Genomic DNA, 17,912 nt, shown 5'->3' with positions numbered 1-17,912 from the left:
CTTATGAAGTTTTTCCTCTTTAATTAAGTTTTTCCACTTTAAATTAATAAGCCTCCATCTAAGCCACCCCCCCCCCCCCCAAAGTCCGTGGAATAAATAAGCTCCCCCCTCCCCCGGGAAGGCTTATTCTAGGATTTATGGTATTCAGGTGCAGATTGAATTGACTTTGTAACAAACCAAAGCCAACCTAAGCTGTAAGTACTGCACTGTGTGAATACCCAGCAGCTAGTTTGGTCACTTGATACTGATCAAGTGCTTGCACATGTGTTGGGAGGAGTGCATCTTTAATGCTACCCACTCCTAACTGTCCATGGACTCCCCATCCCCACGACCACACCCGGTGATCTGCTCACAGAGCCATGGAGTGATAATGTCCACACATAACTGCTATACATTTGTTGTCCGATAGCTCGGTAATGTAGACAGGCCTTATCTGTTGCTTTGTGTCTCCTTGGCCAAACTTTCCTCAAAATAACACAACATTGAGATAGAATAAATATATGAAGTTCATATATTTTGAACTGCAGTATTAGATACGTATGATGCACGATCCTTGCAGTAGATAGCGCTATTTATGCAATAGCGAAAATCAGACCTGAAAAAAATCAGGCCTGTACGGGACTCGAACCACTGATCTCTGCGATACTAGTGCAGCGCTCTACCAATTGAGCTAACAAGCCAACTGGGAGCAGGCCGATAAGTTGGTTCGTAAAAAACCCGTGAAAGTGATAAATGAGATAGAATAAATATATGAAGTTCATATATTTTGAACTGCGGTATTAGATACGTCTGATGCACGATCCTCGCAGTAGATAGCGCTATTTATGCAATAGCGAAAATCAGACCTGAAAAAAATTTGCCCTATTGCATAAATAACGCTATCTACTGCCAGGATCGTGCATCATACATATCTAACACCACAGTTCAAAATATATGAACTTCATATATTTATTCTATCTCATTTATCACTTTCACGGGTTTATTACCAGCCAACTTATTGGCTTGCTCCCAGTTGGCTTGTTAGCTGAATTGGTAGAGCGCTGCACTAGTATCGCAGAGGTCAGTGGTTCTAGTCCCGTACAGGCCTGATTTTTTTCAGGTCTGATTTTCGCTATTGCATAAATACCACTATCTACTGCGAGGATCGTACATCATACGTAACACAACATTGTTAAAAAAAATTATCATGTGAATCAGGAAATTATTTCTAAATGCATTATCTGATTCAAAGATGTTGTGATCAAAGTTGAAAACGACTACCTTAGAAATGGCATTCAGGTAGGGCTCTGCCTTTTTATCCTTCAAGTCCCTATAATATCCATATAAATTATTACTCAGTAAACAGGTAGTGAGATACTTAAACTTATGTAGAGATTGCTATCTTGATCTAACGTAAAATTCTTGTAACTAATTTACAAGGAAATGTGTAGCAGTTAGAGGGGAGAATTGACAGTCAGACTTTGGGGTTAAGTTAAAGGGTTAAAATCAAAACGAACATCTTGCAAGGATGCTGATAATATTTGCATTGATAAAGTTGTATTTCTTACCTGTCCATACTTTGATGATGCCCAAGAATACACCTATGTGAGGGAAAATAATCAAATTAATCACTGACGCATACTTCTTGCCAGCTGCCCTCACATCAATGAATCAAACTGTATCACATTGTACTCAGAATTGAGATTATGGTTAATGGTTCCTGCTTAAAATGAAAGCAGTTCTTCATTTTTTTTTTCTTACTCATTGTAAATAATTCTTAAGTTTGATAACATTAATATTTAAATTGTTGTAGATATATTTAAATTTGTAAGTCCACATCAGCTTTTTAGCTGCCTTCTTGTACTGACCTACATGAAAAATAAAGTATGTATGTATGTATGTATATAACTCTGCTAGGAATGTTCAGCCCCACTGCATACTACTCACTTTGAAATTTCAACTCTCTTGCTGAGGTGAATAAGCTAAACCTCTTATCTTGATCTTCTTGAGAGCTAGCAACATGTTAATTAACCTATTGACATCCAGTGCGCCCATATGCGCCCATGGGGACCCACACCCTTTCTACGCCTTGTGACATCATCACTTTTAACCCTGGAGCATGAATTTGAGCACCTACTTGAACAGGTTGAAAATATCTTACAGACAATACTTGAACTTGTCAGGTTTCAAAGATTAATTGTTTGTTTATACTCCACAAGATCTAATTAATCAGTGCAATAAAGGCAGAACTGGTAAATTCTAGAGCATAGAAAAATGCACTGTGTGAGGTGACCTGGTTTGGCCAGCAAATACCAACCAGACAAAGAAGCTACATTCCTGATCAACCTGTGCCACAGCCTAACAATCTTAGTTCCATTTGATATATTAAAAAAATCCTACATAATGTACCATCCCATTATTAATTGGAAATCATAAGTTTAATCTATCTTGTTCTCTATAAAAAGTGGGAGTCCAATCCTGTGATCACCTATATCTGAATTTACAACTACGTAACAGTAACCTTAGAAAGATGTTACATTTCATCTTAAGTCACAAGTGTGGGGGAAAGAAAAATTTTTAAGTCCCCATGACAAATCCAACCTCAGACCTTGGGACTCGGTGCTCCGATGCTTTAGCACGGAGCCACAGAGACTCTATGGTGATCAGCAAGGCCCATTACAAAGTTCATATAGTTCATTAGTTTTTTTATCGGATATATATTTTTTTTCTTTTTAGTTTTCGGGTTGCGCCTCACATGGGATTTTGTTTCTGTTTCGGCAATCTTATTTGGTCCTTTTTTTAAATTTCTTTTACTTCTGTATATTCATAACTTATGAGACCAATAAAGTTGATAAACATATATGACATGTGTCCTGCATACTAGCTGCTATAGGATCAGCAATATTTTTCAATAATGACACTACAAGCACATAGGCAGTGATGAGTTAACATTTGGCAGACTTTCTTTGTCTAAAATATAACACTCAATTCTTCAGAGATGTTTATGGCAACACATTGTACCGTATTTATGTATGATCCTCGCAGTAAAGAGCACTATTTTAATAAGCAATAGTGAAAATTACACCTGAAAAAATTCAGGCCTGCATGGGATTTGAACCACTGACCGCTGCGATACTAGTGCAGCACTGTACCAATTGAGCTAACAAGCCAACTGGGAACAGGTCACCAAACTAATTCACCATAAACCCGTAAGATGATAAATGAAACTCAATGAATATATGAAACTCATATATTTGAACCGCGGTTGTAGAAACGTATTTATGTACGATCCTCGCAGTAAAGAGCACTATTTAAGCAATAGTGAAATTCCTACCTGAAAAAATTGAGGCCTGTACATTGTACCTTCCTTTTTTGTGATCTTCCCCATGTGTAAACATCTCCCGATGAACTAACAACAGCCGTGTGTTGTTGGCCATAGGACAAATGACAGGCTTGAACAGGAACTCCATTGTACTTTCCTATTATGAACAGAACCAGTGATAATGATATCATTACATGGTCTGAATGGAAGATCATCTAAAGTACCATAGAATGTACTTCACTATCAACCACAATTTGAGAGCTTTTATTAATACTTGAAATTACCCTCTTCCTTCCCAGATCATTTTCAGAAGCTTGGTCTCCTCCAGTAATGCACTTAAATGCTGCAACTCTGGACACAGACAACAGAGAAAAGTATCAATTACAATATCCTTTTAATTAGTTATTAAATCTTTTACAGGCATAATTATTCTTATTAACCCTAATTTCAAAGACATCTGCAACATCTTATTTGAAGAAACTGGGCTTGGTTAGATGGCTCCTAACTAATCCAGGATAATTTTTTTGAAAAAATGCCATCTCTCTCAAGGAACTGGAGATGCAAGCTGAAACATGGAAGTAAATTAACCATTTCTGCCGGCAGCTTTCTACTTTTGACATCCCCCAGCCCTCAATATATAAAATTATAAAAAATTTAATAAAGAAGATAAATAACATGGGACACACACCTTGCATCAGCATCCAACTTATCATCTCTGAGATAATTTAAAACCAAAAGACAACATAAAAACAGCTCAATCAGATCATGCAGGGAAGGTTGCTTATGATCCTCCTATATCACCGAAAGTGAACAATTAAAAAATAATAAATAATAAATAATAAATTAGCAATGGACATTCTACTGGGTGGCTCTTCTTGTCCACTGTTCCAATCGAATTGGAATTTGGAATGTTGGTTTTTGCGGAGGGAGGTAAACAGGAGGACCCAGAGGAAACCCCCAGAGCAAGGACGAGAACCAACAGCAAACTCAACCCATATGTGACGCCAAGTCCGGGAATCAAACCCAGGCCACAGTGGTGGGGGGCAAGTGCTCTCACCACTGTGCCATCCCTGCTCCCCTAGGAACAATTCAACATTTATTTTAAAAAGTTTGCAGGAAGTAAGATAAATGGATCTTTTGAATCTTCCTTATCTTGTTCCAGTTTAGTTTATAGTGTTCATAACAACAGTTTATCGTGCCCCCCTGCCAACTCTCCTTCACTTCCACTAAAACTTCCATTATAATCACTGAAAAAAAGTTTCATCCTTTGGACATTTCAATGATTCTCTGTTGGATGTGTGTGGATAAGTTAATTACAATAAATGAAATAATATATTGTCGAAGAAAAAAAAAACATAACTCATGCAGACCTGTCTGAAACTGGCAGTACTTTCAAGAGAAATCACTGAGCTGATTGAGCTTCCAGATACAGTCCTGAAATTAAATGAAAGTGAAACATCCTTATGAATGTAAACCCTTATCAAATTACCACAATAACCACCATCACCATCACAATCTTAAACCATTCATACCTGTATTTCACAACTGCTAACATATGATAGTAGTATGCATTACAACTGATTCATGGTATATATAGTGTAAATCATAATCTGTTCAGTAGTCATATTTATCATTAATCCTATCTGAAAGTTCCTTGAAAACACCTTCAAAGCTTTTTATTTATTGGCTTTAGTTGTTATTCCCTCTTGACACTGACAGTTAATACAGTTTAAATTTCTGATTAAGCTTGGTCGTTACAAATAATGACAAATTCTTACCTCTGCCTTGGAGGTCTCACTTAACTTGCCAAGGATCTAAATGAAGGACGAGATGGGTCCAGAACTCGAGCAATGTGTACCAAGCTTTCTTCATTCAATGAAGTCAGATGACAAAGAGGGAACTTCAAATGACTTAAAATAATTTCAGGCTGCAAATCAAAGGAAGGCACAAAAAATTGGTTTAACTCCCATAAGTGATGAGACAGAACTTAATTCTCCTTACAACATCAATATTATATCAAGCAGATGAGTAACGAGAATAACGAAACATATCAATGAGGGGATTATTAGTTGATCTAATACCAAATTCTTTAAAGTTACACTATAGGAAAAGAATAGCAAACAGTATGGAGAATTTATTTACTAATACATTCTTGGGAGGGAAAGGGTTACTGAAGAACCAATAAAAATGCAAGCATTCAGTTGAAACTTTCCTCTTATCTTCAAGACATAGCTGAACCTCAAAACAAAAAGTACATGGAGCAAATTTAGGCAGATTAAACCTATGAAATAATTTTCACTCACAGTACCTAAGACAACAGAAATGATTCTGCATCCTTAGGATCCATACACTGTATAAAAGCACCTGTTATCCGCATACAAGGTAAGTATGAATTAAAAATCATTACAAAATAAAAACGAACCCACTTCAACTGCCACCTTGTTTTCTTTATTTCTTATTTGCTGAGCTGGCATCTGCTACTTTAAGGATGAACCTTGTACATATTACATTGTCAGTGATGATGGTATGAAAAATAAGAGTCAAACGCTTTTACAATTATAAAATAAACAAATCTTTATCAAAAAATTCATGCATCTTACCAAAAAAATTTGACCTCTTTCAATTCTAAAAAGAGAATTCTGAACAGGTCAACTCAACAGAACACTGTGCAAAATCATCTCGTGAATGCCCCTTCATTGAACTATTCAATAAAGTGCTGCAATCATGTCTTTCTCGCCATTCGTACCTCTGCTGATAATATCAGTGAAACCTCTAGATGCCAACTTGCCCTGAAGTTCACAAGAAAGATGAAACTTTCCCTTCTGTGCAAGCATGTCCAGAGTTTCAGCCATGAGACCTCTTGCCTGTGAAGGAAATTCAACTGATTGAGATTCAATTCATGCAGCCTTTCCACTAGGATTATCTTGTATTCTGCAACATCACGCAATACAGCCAAAACCACTAGTAAACTGTAAATCATCAAAACTCAGGGTTACTGAGTTACTTTCCACGATCTCATTCAGAAGGCTTCACAAGTCTCAAGTGTCTCCATAGGCTTTGAAGTAAGTGAAATGTTCTCCAGAAGTAGCTGCACTTTTGCAGGCTTCTGGTGTTTGAAGCACAGTCTATTTTAATCCAACAAAGCAGTGAAACACCATAGTCTTGTTCAAAAATAAATGTTTACCTTTGCCTGCACCTAGTGTTTTTTATAGCTGGTCTTTAAAAAAAAAAACCTCCAGAGAATGCTACAAGTTAGTATCTGCCCAGTCAGATACTGCACATAAAAACCATTTGCAAGTGTGCAGTCCAGATTAGCTCACCAAAAAAAAAAAACCTCCAGAGAATGCTACAATTTAGTATCTGCCCAGTCAGATACTGCACATAAAAACCATTTGCAAGTGTGCAGTCCAGATTAGCTCACCGAAAAAAAAAAAACCTCCAGAGAATGCTACAATTTAGTATCTGCCCAGTCAGATACTGCACATAAAAACCATTTGCAAGTGTGCAGTCCAGATTAGCTCACCAAAAAAAAAAAACCTCCAGAGAATGCTACAATTTAGTATCTGCCCAGTCAGATACTGCACATAAAAACCATTTGCAAGTGTGCAGTCCAGATTAGCTCACCAAAAAAAAAAACCTCCAGAGAATGCTACAATTTAGTATCTGCCCAGTCAGATACTGCACATAAAAACCATTTGCAAGTGTGCAGTCCAGATTAGCTCACCAAAAAAAAAACCTCCAGAGAATGCTACAATTTAGTATCTGCCCAGTCAGATACTGCACATAAAAACCATTTGCAAGTGTGCAGTCCAGATTAGCTCACCAATCCCCTTCCGCTTCCTGCCTCACTAACCTTGGCTACATCAAACATGAAGTTCTTGAGACCACATGCTGACAGCTGATCTAAGGCCGTGAGCTCATCATAGTCTAATTTCATTCAGGAATTGGCCGATGGAGACATAAAGATGTCACAAAATAAAGTACAGTGATCAATGGATGAACTTGTGCTGTTTAATTAACTTATAACTTACAGACATTAATTATAATAAGGAAAGTATTAAAAAAAACCCAATTCATTTCATTACTGAGGCCCATACCTGAATGCTTCAGAGAGTGTATGTTGCTGAACTGTATTTCCACTATTATACAAAACCTGAAAATAAAATTAAAGTGATGTTACATTTTGAAGTCTGTTGTTTCAGTAAAAATAAATGAGGCTAACCAGAGGTAATTAACACTAATAACATAGGGTAAAACACCTTAATAAGGATTTTCTAAAAATGTATTGCTTGACAAGAACCTGTTGTATACAGCAGAAGAGCGCAAGATTGGATAGCCATTTTATTCTCTGCAATGTGATCACTGTGCTTACTGCAGAGTGCCTTGAAAAAGCAAAGAGAAGGTATGTTTACATTTTGTATTAATTCTGATATTTCATCAAACATTTTACATCTAACATTTTTATTAGTGTCACCTTGAATGGAAAAGAAAAGAAACCTCTTTTTGTAAAAAACACAAACTCACTTCTACCCTTCAAGTGTTACCTTATTATAGGAAATTAATGCTGCATGGATTTAAAGCAATTTAAGCATTGAATTTCTTTCCAGTTCTCATAATAAACAAGTCATCCTTGATTATTTAAGCTAAAACCTTTTACCATGTACTAAATACTTAAGCGACCAAGGTTGTTAGGTCAAGATAGCTGGATAATTTTGCCTTTTTCTTTTCTGCATTTTTATGGATCTCTCCTCCTGTGCTACAAGCAATTAATAGGCTATCTTTCCTAGCTCTCAAAATAAACAAGTCATTTTTTATTCTTATCTTAGCCACCAAATCCTTTTACAACTGATGGAAAATTTTTTAATTAGCATGCTTGCTTGGTGAAGATAGCTAACTATTTGCCTGTTTTTTGTTTTTTCTTTTTGTCTTTTTATGCATCTAAGCTTTGTCTTGGTCAATAAAAACACACACCAAAAAAACTATCGATTAAGTTAAAGTAGCAATGAAGGAAAAACATCCTATAAAAAGCAAGTTGTTATGACGACCAGCTGTCAGATGGATTAGATAGCTTCATACAAACCACAGTGACAATGATGAATAAAGCACCCAGAGCATTAGTTGTTACTATGTACAGTCTCATTTGTTATCAAGAGCAAGATAATTTTAAAAAAGCTGAAATATTTCTTTAGATCTTTCTTGTTATTTTTCTCTTCAGTTTCACCGACAAGTTCAATTCTTATTGATGTAGCACAGTTGAATTCAGGTGAGATCAGATGTTGTTATTTTCATGAATGGTAAGGGTTGTAGTGAGAATATGTAAACATAGTTGTCATGTTACCCTATCTTTGTTGAGTTACTTTTGACAAATATTTTATAAAAGCAATAGAGGACTTTATCAACTTTACAAAACCTTATCTGAACACTTAGGGATTACAAGAATTCTTCATAATTATATGCAAATCTGTAACTGTGTCTCTCAACTCCCCACTGAGTGTTCACTGTTCACGGTGATCATTCCAGACGTCAAAAGGTTAGCCTATTTCTAACGATTTTGAAATTCTGTCAGGTGTGTATCCAGCACTACCTCCAGTCACTGAGGTGGATTTTAGCCTGCTGCTTGATCAGGTCAGTGACTAACTGATAAAAACTATTGTGCTGTGTATTGAAAAAAATCATAAAGAGATCCTTGGAATCATTGGGGCTGCACCTCTTTAGCATTGAAAGCACAATGTCTCTCTACCTGTAGAAGATCAGCGGAGCTATTAGTTATAGCTTTAAAGATTAAGAGACCTTGGATGTTGCAACACAAATTTACAAGTCAACATACAATCTGCATCTTGATGATTTTCTTCAATACTACGAGGATCGTGCATCATACTGCATGTTGTTTATGTTTCTGTTTATCAAGTGTACCTTGATTTTGTTTCAGTGAGTCCCTTTTTCCCTCTCAGCTATAGAATTCTTTATTTTGTAACACAGGCTGAATGGGAGCTGACATTACACTATATTGTCGCTTTTTCATCTGTGATAAAGGATTCTGTCACTGGACTGACAATGTTTATTAAAATCAATTAAAGTCCAATTTCAATTTCTAATCTATTAGGTCTTGACAGTATGTATTAGGTTTTTTAGATTCTTAATCTTAGAGGCACCTATGTATTTTGAACAAGCTCTATGAGCTCCTTGACGCTACGTGGGTAAATAAAGTATTGATTGATTGATTGAGTCACAAAATGTCACTATTCAGTCAAATAAGGTCAGTACATTGTGTGTTTCAGTAAATGAGGTGTTCATACTGTACTTGTTAATTTTGAAATCTTTAGTCTAGAATAAAACGTTTAGTACATGCAATAAAAGGAGGTCTACAGTGTAATACCCACATTTATTTATATCACTATCTGTTGAAAATCTAAGCCATAGGAAGGCCATGATTGCAGTTTCTGTGGAACAACCGATGATTATTGGAGAAGCTGTTTTTTAAAGGTCTTTTTTTAATACGTCTTTTCAGAAACATGAATAGGTTGTTTGGTGGGTAGCAAGAAGATTGTACCTCTTTATTTCCTACTTTAATCACCTTGCCAGGACTGATTAAAACAACATGTTTAGACATCCTCAACTTATAAAAATAGGTATCTCTTTTATACGCTGAGTACTTGAACCAACAGGGGTTATTCCTTAAGACTGGTCGCCAAGATAACTGTTTTATTTTTGCTGCTTTGCTCTTCAATCTTTTTCAGATCTGCTGTTCCCTTTTGAATTTAAGCCACAAGTTCATTTCATATTACTGCCGAGTGCATGTTTTTGGAGTAAGTAATTTTGAGCTAAAAAGGGCTATTCCACATGAGACATGAAAATTTGACAGATTTTTAAATTCAAAATATGAGAGCCAAACTTACTTTTCATGAAAGCTTATACATAGTTCTATAAGAATCCAAATCTAGATTGGCAGTAGTGGCCACGTCCAGGGTGTGTGACGCAATTGTTTTTGAGGGTTTTTATTTACAGAATAAGCCATTTTACATACCAATATCTAAATGGCTCTATCTCAAAGAAATTGATTGCTATAAATCAGTTTTTGAGATCTTAACTACTCACTAGGATGGGCCTTTCAACGCCAAAAGAAAAAAATTCTCAATCATTTAATGCCTCAGACAAACAAAGACATAAGTGTTGCAGACGTGTATAGTGGCCGAGAACTGCCATTAAACATATTCAAATTTATAGGAATTATTTTTGTTATTTTTTTTTAAATTTCGATTTATTTCTTATTTTTCTTTTTAAAATAAAAGCAAGTGAAAGTAAATGAAATGTAAAATAGAAATAAAATGAAACCAAAGATAAATGAAATCAAATCAAAATTAAATACTACCTGGCCCAGCGCTGCCACTAGTTTCATTTTTTTTTTTTTTTTTTATTGATTGTTGGAATAAGCTACCATCATCTGTCGTAGATCATGAATATGTAAATAGCTTAAAAAAAGCATTGAAAAAAGTCTATTTTAAATGATTTATAATACCTATAGAGCATAATTTTAAAATTCTTACGCAGGCATGTATTGTTAACCCTGCCATATCAATTACATTTCATTGACTCATTGACTAAGGATAGCGTCTACTGTGTTATACCTCATTTTTCAAAGCCTCCCGACATATGTAAATGATGTGGACGGGTATTCTGAAGTTGTTCCGATTCCTCGTTGGAAACAGCCATAGATCTTCAAAATTCATGCGACCTGAACAAAGCAACCGCGTCCGCGCTCTTGAAATTTGCTCGGTTTAAACGCAGGAACTAACTGGATCGATCGAAGTTTGACTCGTGCACAAACGATGTTATAATATGAGTCAGCAGTTGACTTACCCAGTATTCCTGCAACGGGAGATGAACTGCAACCAGAAGTGCGGTTCCGAAGCGTTGGTCCTCAAAGGCGGCAAAGTGAACAGAGAGGCATTTGGCCTGCGCATGCGCGAGTGGCATTAGCTTAACGCCATTTGTTGAGTTTGCGACGCGTTTCTGCGAGGTTTCAACTGGACAATCGACACCTTTTTGTAAAATTTTTTGAAGATGAATGAAGGAGTATGACAAGTTCACCAACATTTCTAACTATGTGGATATTCATGGTGTTTAATGGCTCTTCGGTTGAGGATATTTTAATGATGAAAGTGCGAACAAAACGCGAAAAAATCCCCAAAACTTGAAGTTTGAGATGGCTTACTTTGGTTTGCGAAACGAAACGAAACGAAACGAAAAGGAAAATCTATAGTTTGCGAAATGAAAAATCTGTAGTTTGCGAAATGAAAAGTCTGTAGTTTGCGAAATGTAAAATCTGTAGTTTGCGAAATGGAAAATCTGTAGTTTGCGAAATGAAATTTCCCTGTCAAAATTAAATTCTGGCGGGAGACTATCCTGGCGATCACCTTTGCATACATTTGCTAGGTAGGAGACCCTTGCCTTACATTTTCTAACAGGTCAGGGGAGTCTAACTTTTGGTTGAGCCATCATGGGTCGAGGGTCTTATGTCGAAGTCGAGGGTATTTAGTCGAGCGTCCCTTTTTTGTTTTTCTTTTTCGCAGCCTAGGCGAGGAATTTCATTTCGCAAACTACAGATTTTCCATTTCGCAAACTACAGATTTTTCATTTCGCAAACTACAGTTATTCCATTTCGTTTCGCAAACTACAGTAAGCCCTGCATATTTTTCAGTTACTTTTTAGTGAGGATAATTTTGCAAAGTACATCACAGCCTTGTACTATTTCAATAAATCAATGTAATTCAAAAAATGTTATACATTCAAGAAAAACAGTTACTATCAGTAGTGCATATACATTTGCGAATATGCATAACATTCTTTTGTCCATTTGCGGTTTGATACTAATTTATAACTTCACAGCCGTAGCGTATTACTAGCTGTAATTACAATAAAGCTGTAATTCCAAACATCAAACTATCTGCCTGGACTCTACAGAATCAACACTGAGAACCCTCAAACTTTTTAAGATATTGAACGTGCCTGGATAGCCCAAGTAGATTACCGTATTTGTTCGCCTATAAGCCAAGCGATTTTTCCAACAAATCAAACTGAGAACAGGTAAATTCTCGCCAAGGAAGGGGGTTCGGCTTATAGCCGTGTATTTTCGCCAAAAAATATTTAAGGGTGCTTAACAAGATTCGAAATTCAATGTTTATTCGACTGTAAGCCGAGCGATTATCAACAAACACAAATTTCCGAGATCACGAAGGGTAGGTACATGTAAATCATTGTTGGTTCTGCTCGACGGAAGCTCGAATCGCATAGGAGTTTCATCCATATTGAACAGCCTGGAGAGCGAATGGCCATACCGCTGCCAAAGTGCGATCACGAACTGATGGAACTGGATGATCTTTTCTTCCAGATCTTGTGGGAGTCGCTGGGCCAGGGTTGTCCTAGTGCGAAGGCTGATGGAATGGCGCTTTTTCCATCTCTGGTAGCAACCCAGTGAGGCTTTGAAGTCTGGATCACTGCTCAACTCCTTCGCCTTTAGCCGTAGAATTAATCCGCTTACAGCAATTCCTGTAAATGATAACAGAGATCAATTGTTTGACTTGTTTTGACGACATGAAAAACTGACCAATCAGAAGCGGTCATTCCCACGGTTTGTGTAAACATTGCAACACGATCTGACAGATATCAGTTGATCGAAGCTTTTCATTGTTTTAAAGAAGCGAAAGACCTACCTTGACTCCCCTGCTCTGAAAACCAGTCCAATAGTGTTTGATCCAATTCAGGATACTTTGGCGAAGGCAGCCCATCGTCTTTCGCTTTGCTGACATTTTAAGCTCACCATAAAACAGGTTCGCTTAATCTTTTCGCCAGCGACGCACCATCGATTCACTGATTCCGTAATCTCTAGCGATGTCGGAGTTGTTCTCGACGGCCTCTGCTTCAGCAACGACTTTTAGTTTGAACGCTAAGTTGTATGAAGAACGACGAACTTTCGGCATGATGATCGATTACGATAACTTTGAAAGAGAGCGATTGTTTGAGACAGGATTCTGAACTCAGGTGAATGTTTTGTTATGTCACGCATGGTTCTATTTATTTACACATTAAATTCAACTTATCTGTGATTTGTTGTTACTTTCAATTAAACGACCAATAACAACTGAGTAAATAACCTACTTTTTGGTTACATGTTTCCCGAGGGGGAAGCTCCTTTTGTTTTCGGTTTATGTTAATTCATCTCAGTTAACGACACGCGTGGAGTACTTTGCAATTATTAGGTCTCGGCTTATAGCCGAATGTTTTGTGTTTATTTTTTATTTCAATGCAAAGCTGCTGACATGAAGAAGTTTAGGGTCTCGGCTTATAGCCGAGATCGGCTTATAGGCGAATAAATACGGTAGATACCGATAAGTGACCCTTCTGTCTAAAATGGTTCAAGAAGCTAGGACAACGTTCTTTTTGACCTGCGGGTAGTCCCTTTCTACCCAAGTGGCCTAATGACCCAGTTTCTGTAGTTGAACAAACAAAATCGAGTCCCTGACGATAGTTTTCCAAAGATTTAAAAATCGGTGTTAAACAATCTCCTAACGCAGGGTATACTGGTTATCACTTTCAATCATTTTCCAATTAATTGAAAATGGAGTACTTAAAACAGGCCCATTTTGCACATTTTATTCCACATTATCCAAGAAGTTACAAACTGGACCTGTCAACCCGTCGTGCTGCTTAACCGACTAGCGACAAAGGGTGAAAAATACTACCGACTAAGTGACTGAATATTAACCGACAAGTGGAACCTCCTCCCCCCCCCCCCTTCAGACTCTCTGTTGAGATAAGCGCTGAAAACTAGCAAAGTCATAATTTTGTCATATCTGAAAATTCGGGGTTATTAAGCAATGTCAGTTATGTGGGGTGTATCGCTAGTGACCAGAAACGCGAGAGATAAACCCCGTTCTCTGTTGTTATTTCAAATCTATACAACCTGTAAGTAACAGAAGTCTCCACGTGAAAATTAAGCATTGCAAACTCATTAACCGGCGAGGTGCCGCGAAATCGACCCCGTTTTATGTTGTTATTTTGTAAATATCTGAAAATTGGGGTCATTAACCAGTGTATTAGTGCAGGGTGTATGTGTAATCACTAGCAACTCCCAAAATCGGCCCCGTTTTTTGTTGTTATTTTCTAGATATCTGAAAATTGAGGTCATTAACCGGTGTTTTAGTGCGAGGTGTATGGGTAATCATCGGAAACTCCCGAATCGACCCTGTTTTCTGTTGTTATTTTCTACTGAAATATCTGAAAATTGGGCCTGGAGCATTAAAGCAGAGTGTATAGGTTATCACACAGGAAACTCGCAAAATCGACCCCGTTTTTTGTCGCTATTTTCTAGATATCTGAAAATTGGGGTCACCAAACCAGTTTGTTAGTGCGGGGTGTATGGGTAATCACTGGCAACTCCCGAAATCGACCCAGTTTTTTGTTGTTAGTTTCTAGATATCTGAAGTTGGGGTACTTAACCGGTGTGTTAGTGCGGAGTGTATGGATAGTGACTGGAAACTCCTGAAATCAACCCCGTTTTTTGTTGCTATTTTCTTGATATCTGAAAATGGAGGTCATTAACCGGTGTTTTAGTGCGAGGTGTATGAGTAATCACTGGAAACTCCCGAAATCGACCCTGTTTTATGTTGTTATTTTCAACTGAAATATCTGAAAATTCGGTCCGGAGCATTAAATCGGAGTGTATAGCTTATCACTCAGGAAACTAGCGAAATCGACCCCGTTTTTTGTCGCTATTTTCTACATATCTGAAAATTGGGTCACTAAGCCAGAGTGTTGGTGCGGGGTGTATGGGTAATCACTGGCAACTCCCAAAATCGACCCCATTTTTTGTTGCTATTTTCTACATATCTGAAAATTGGGTCACTAAACCAGAGTGTTGGTGGGGGGTGTATGGGTAATCACTGGCAACTCCCAAAATCGACCCCATTTTTTGTTCCTAGTATCTAGATATCTGAAGTTGGCGTCCTTAACCGGTGTGTTAGTTCGGAGTGTATGGATAATGACTGGAAACTTCTGAACTCCACCCTGTTTTTCGTTATTTTCTAGATGTCTGAAAATTGGGGTCATTCACCGGTGTTTTGGTGGGGGGTATAGGTAGTCACTGGAAACTTCGCGAGAACGACCCCGTTTTCAGCTATTTTCTAATTTTCGGAAAATTGGGGTCATTAACCGGCCTGCTAGTGTGGGGTGTACAGGTAATCACTGGAACCTCGCGAAATCAACCTCATTTTTCTGTTTATATTTTCTAAATATATGAAATTTGGGAGTAGCCGGTGGCCCAGTCAACCCTGTTTTATTAGTCATTTTCTTGGCTCTTCACCCACCCTATATCTAAAGTTATGTCCTGTGTTTGCAACGACGACTCAGTATCAGACTGGCGTATTTATGACATAATACATTGCAGTTATTAACTATACACGTTGGATGATGGCTGTCGCCATACGATTTCTGAGCGTGGCATCCAAAATTTCACAGCTGAATTTTAAAAGGAGGTCCCATTCAGACCTGCCAAGTGTTCCATCTTTGAAAACAAGCGACAAGCTCAAAATCGGTGCAACGTAAAATACCTCATCAAAAAAGTCATGAACAACTGTATGATTGACAGTTATCACACAATCTTTACAGTCTATCCAAAAAAGAAAAAAATATTTGATGCTACTATAAATAATCTCCCTAGCAAGTGTAGTTAGCTTCGTAACTGTAAAATCAGAGTTGATTGTTCAGCTCAAACTAAGGTCAAAGCTATTAGTGTCCATCAGTGATTTGCCTTTCTCTTTTCTCCGAATGCACGACTGCTCGCACATTGAATATAATTAATTCCATACAGTACAATTCAACTTTTTTTAAAAAAAGCAGATATTAACTATCAGTAAAGAAATAATAAGAAGAAACCAAGGAAATTTTCCCTCAAAGGTGATTTGTATTAATTAACCGACAATATTTTATAGTTGTGAAATAATTTGCAACGAATCACCAAATTCAAAGCGACTTTACTATGGGTACATTTCATAAGAATAGAAACCATATAAGTTGGGTCCTGGTGAAGTACACTTAATATACTGAGATGAAACTTGTTCAGTGGAGAGCATTAAAGATAAATGATGTGTTGTTTTAATCCTATACGTGACACGTCCGCAGTAACAATTTAATTTAATCTTTTAATATACTCAATTTCAATTATACAGGTCTTAACATAATATACAAATTAAAGATAAATTAATGATTATTAAAAAAAATAAAAAATTTACAAGATCTGAATAATTAGGTCAGTTTATACAGAATTCAAATATTCCTCATAAGAATAAACTGCCTCAATGAAGGGAAAAAATTTTTACGTACAATATAGTAGCCCGAATAGCATAATTAACATGACAATAATTATTAATTAATTACAAAAATCTATCCTTATTTCCAGTAAATTTGTTTTGATAAAATTGATTAATACTGTTCTTAAATGATGAGAAAGATTCAATCCTTCTAATGTGTAGTGGAAGAGAATTCCACAGGTCTACAATATGATTAAAAAAGAAAACTTAAAAACATCAGTGCCAAAAAGGCCTTTCCCCAGTGTAACCTCACTATTTCTGATGTTATATTTAGACGTCTTAAAATTTACACATGACAAAACATTAAAATCAATGTAACCTTTAAGGCATTTAAAGGCAAAGCAAATAACAGCAAAGGAAAAAGCAATTCCTCGAAAATGAACTTTAGAGTTAACATTCAAAAGTATGCTTAAAGGGTTACATGACTTTCATTAACAAAAATACTTTCTGGCTCCAGCATAATACTGTTGGTCTTGGCATTTCAATCAAGAGTGTATTCTCTTAGGCTAATTATTATCACTTAGGTTCTAGAATCAATATTGGGTCATTCTCTTCACTTAGATTATACTATTTAACATTTTATTGTAATGTAGCTAAATTGATCGATGATTTCATTTCCATTGATTGGTCTAATGCGGCATGATCTGAATGAACAGTCGCATTTTGGTTATACCTCTATGGAATTAAATTGACCTAACTTTGATACAGCAATCTGGCCTGATTTCGAACCAGATGGAGGGTTTTTAAAGTTAATTTATCAGTGAAATGTTCAGCAAATTAATTTAATTAATTTTAATTAATCAAATTTGTGACTGCAAAAAATACCTTAAATTTACTTACGGTAAATTATTACCCTAAGACTTCCTTCAGAGCTCAACTAAGGCAGATGATGGAACTTTAGACAACTTTCACTCATGACAATTCTGCTCGCTACTTACAAATGTTTGCATATCTAAGTAAAAAATTAGTATTGAATTTTGGTTTTGAGTTGGCGTCAGTAGAAAAACAACAAATTATTCATAACATTCTAGCAAAAGCGATGTCTTCAAGGAAGTAATTACTGTAGCTGTTTTGGTCCTTAATTGAGCCCTTTTTACACAGTACACAATCCTTGTTGACTAAGTGTAACTAAAATAACAGAGCAAATGGCCCCTGGTAAACAAAATGGCTCCCCAGAATCCAAATTTGCACAACACTAAAAGTAAAGAGGGCCATGGGTAGTGCAGATAATGTTCTTTCCCAGTACT

The 17,912-nt window shown here is 36.7% G+C and overlaps 2 protein-coding genes and 2 long non-coding RNA genes across 15 annotated transcripts in view; 1 reads left to right on the top strand and 3 right to left on the bottom strand.

Annotated features, from left to right (window-relative positions):
* Window positions 1-106: 106 nt before the first annotated feature.
* LOC148715648 (uncharacterized) lies at window positions 107-6,041 on the bottom strand. 5 transcript variants are annotated; one of them, XM_088746677.1, is made up of 10 exons: window positions 5,902-6,041; window positions 5,610-5,665; window positions 5,080-5,228; window positions 4,672-4,735; window positions 3,990-4,093; window positions 3,586-3,652; window positions 3,343-3,458; window positions 1,548-1,580; window positions 1,261-1,309; window positions 107-465 (listed from the first exon to the last, which is right to left on the bottom strand). In XM_088746677.1, exons 7-10 carry the CDS (start codon window positions 3,447-3,449, stop codon window positions 430-432), a joined length of 225 nt encoding a protein of 74 aa, XP_088602803.1. In that variant the 5' UTR covers window positions 3,450-3,458; window positions 3,586-3,652; window positions 3,990-4,093; window positions 4,672-4,735; window positions 5,080-5,228; window positions 5,610-5,665; window positions 5,902-6,041; the 3' UTR covers window positions 107-429. The 5 variants fall into 5 exon arrangements, with proteins under 5 accessions (XP_088602803.1, XP_088602802.1, XP_088602800.1 ...); XM_088746676.1 differs by having other exon boundaries at window positions 108-460; XM_088746674.1 differs by lacking the exons at window positions 107-465; window positions 5,610-5,665 and adding an exon at window positions 5,724-5,795 and having other exon boundaries at window positions 1,107-1,309.
* LOC148715645 (uncharacterized) overlaps window positions 5,235-17,912 on the bottom strand; it is a 19,187-nt gene continuing 6,509 nt past the window's right edge. For 2 of the 7 annotated variants that reach the window (XM_088746667.1, XM_088746668.1), the window contains one exon: window positions 16,481-17,912. This exon is cut by the window's right edge and continues 256 nt beyond it. Coding sequence is in view for 5 of the 7 variants with exons in the window: in XM_088746664.1 (XP_088602790.1) it covers window positions 5,402-5,539; window positions 6,048-6,165; window positions 7,399-7,454; window positions 11,159-11,395 (549 nt within the window). In the remaining 2 variants the exon portion in view is untranslated. The other 5 variants (XM_088746666.1, XM_088746665.1, XM_088746664.1 and 2 more) reach the window with 5 other exon arrangements.
* Window positions 7,156-9,844, top strand: LOC148715647 (uncharacterized). Of its 2 annotated transcripts, XR_015995916.1 has the most exons (4): window positions 7,156-7,703; window positions 8,517-8,564; window positions 8,868-8,926; window positions 9,281-9,844. It is a non-coding gene; the product is annotated as an uncharacterized LOC148715647 (long non-coding RNA). The 2 variants fall into 2 exon arrangements; XR_015995915.1 differs by lacking the exon at window positions 9,281-9,844 and having other exon boundaries at window positions 8,868-9,040.
* Window positions 12,042-13,815, bottom strand: LOC148715646 (uncharacterized). Its single transcript, XR_015995917.1, has 2 exons — window positions 13,012-13,815; window positions 12,042-12,847 (listed from the first exon to the last, which is right to left on the bottom strand). It is a non-coding gene; the product is annotated as an uncharacterized LOC148715646 (long non-coding RNA).

Source organism: Stylophora pistillata, unplaced genomic scaffold (assembly GCF_964205215.1).
Source record: "Stylophora pistillata unplaced genomic scaffold, jaStyPist1.2 SCAFFOLD_97, whole genome shotgun sequence".
Taxonomy (NCBI): Eukaryota; Metazoa; Cnidaria; class Anthozoa; order Scleractinia; family Pocilloporidae; genus Stylophora; species Stylophora pistillata.
The sequence above is the reverse complement of the archived record's forward strand: the minus strand, read 5'-3'. Positions and strand labels throughout refer to the sequence as shown.

Excerpts from the sequence above, each read along its gene's own strand:
- LOC148715648 (XM_088746674.1), bottom strand. The coding sequence starts at position 3,449 with ATGGAGTTCCTGTTCAAGCCTGTCATTTGTCCTATGGCCAACAACACA. Across the intron at positions 1,581-3,342 it reads GAAGATCACAAAAAAGGAAG|GTGTATTCTTGGGCATCATC; the intron begins GTACAATGTACA and ends TCCCTCACATAG. Across the intron at positions 1,310-1,547 it reads CATCATCAAAGTATGGACAG|GGACTTGAAGGATAAAAAGG; the intron begins GTAAGAAATACA and ends TGGATATTATAG.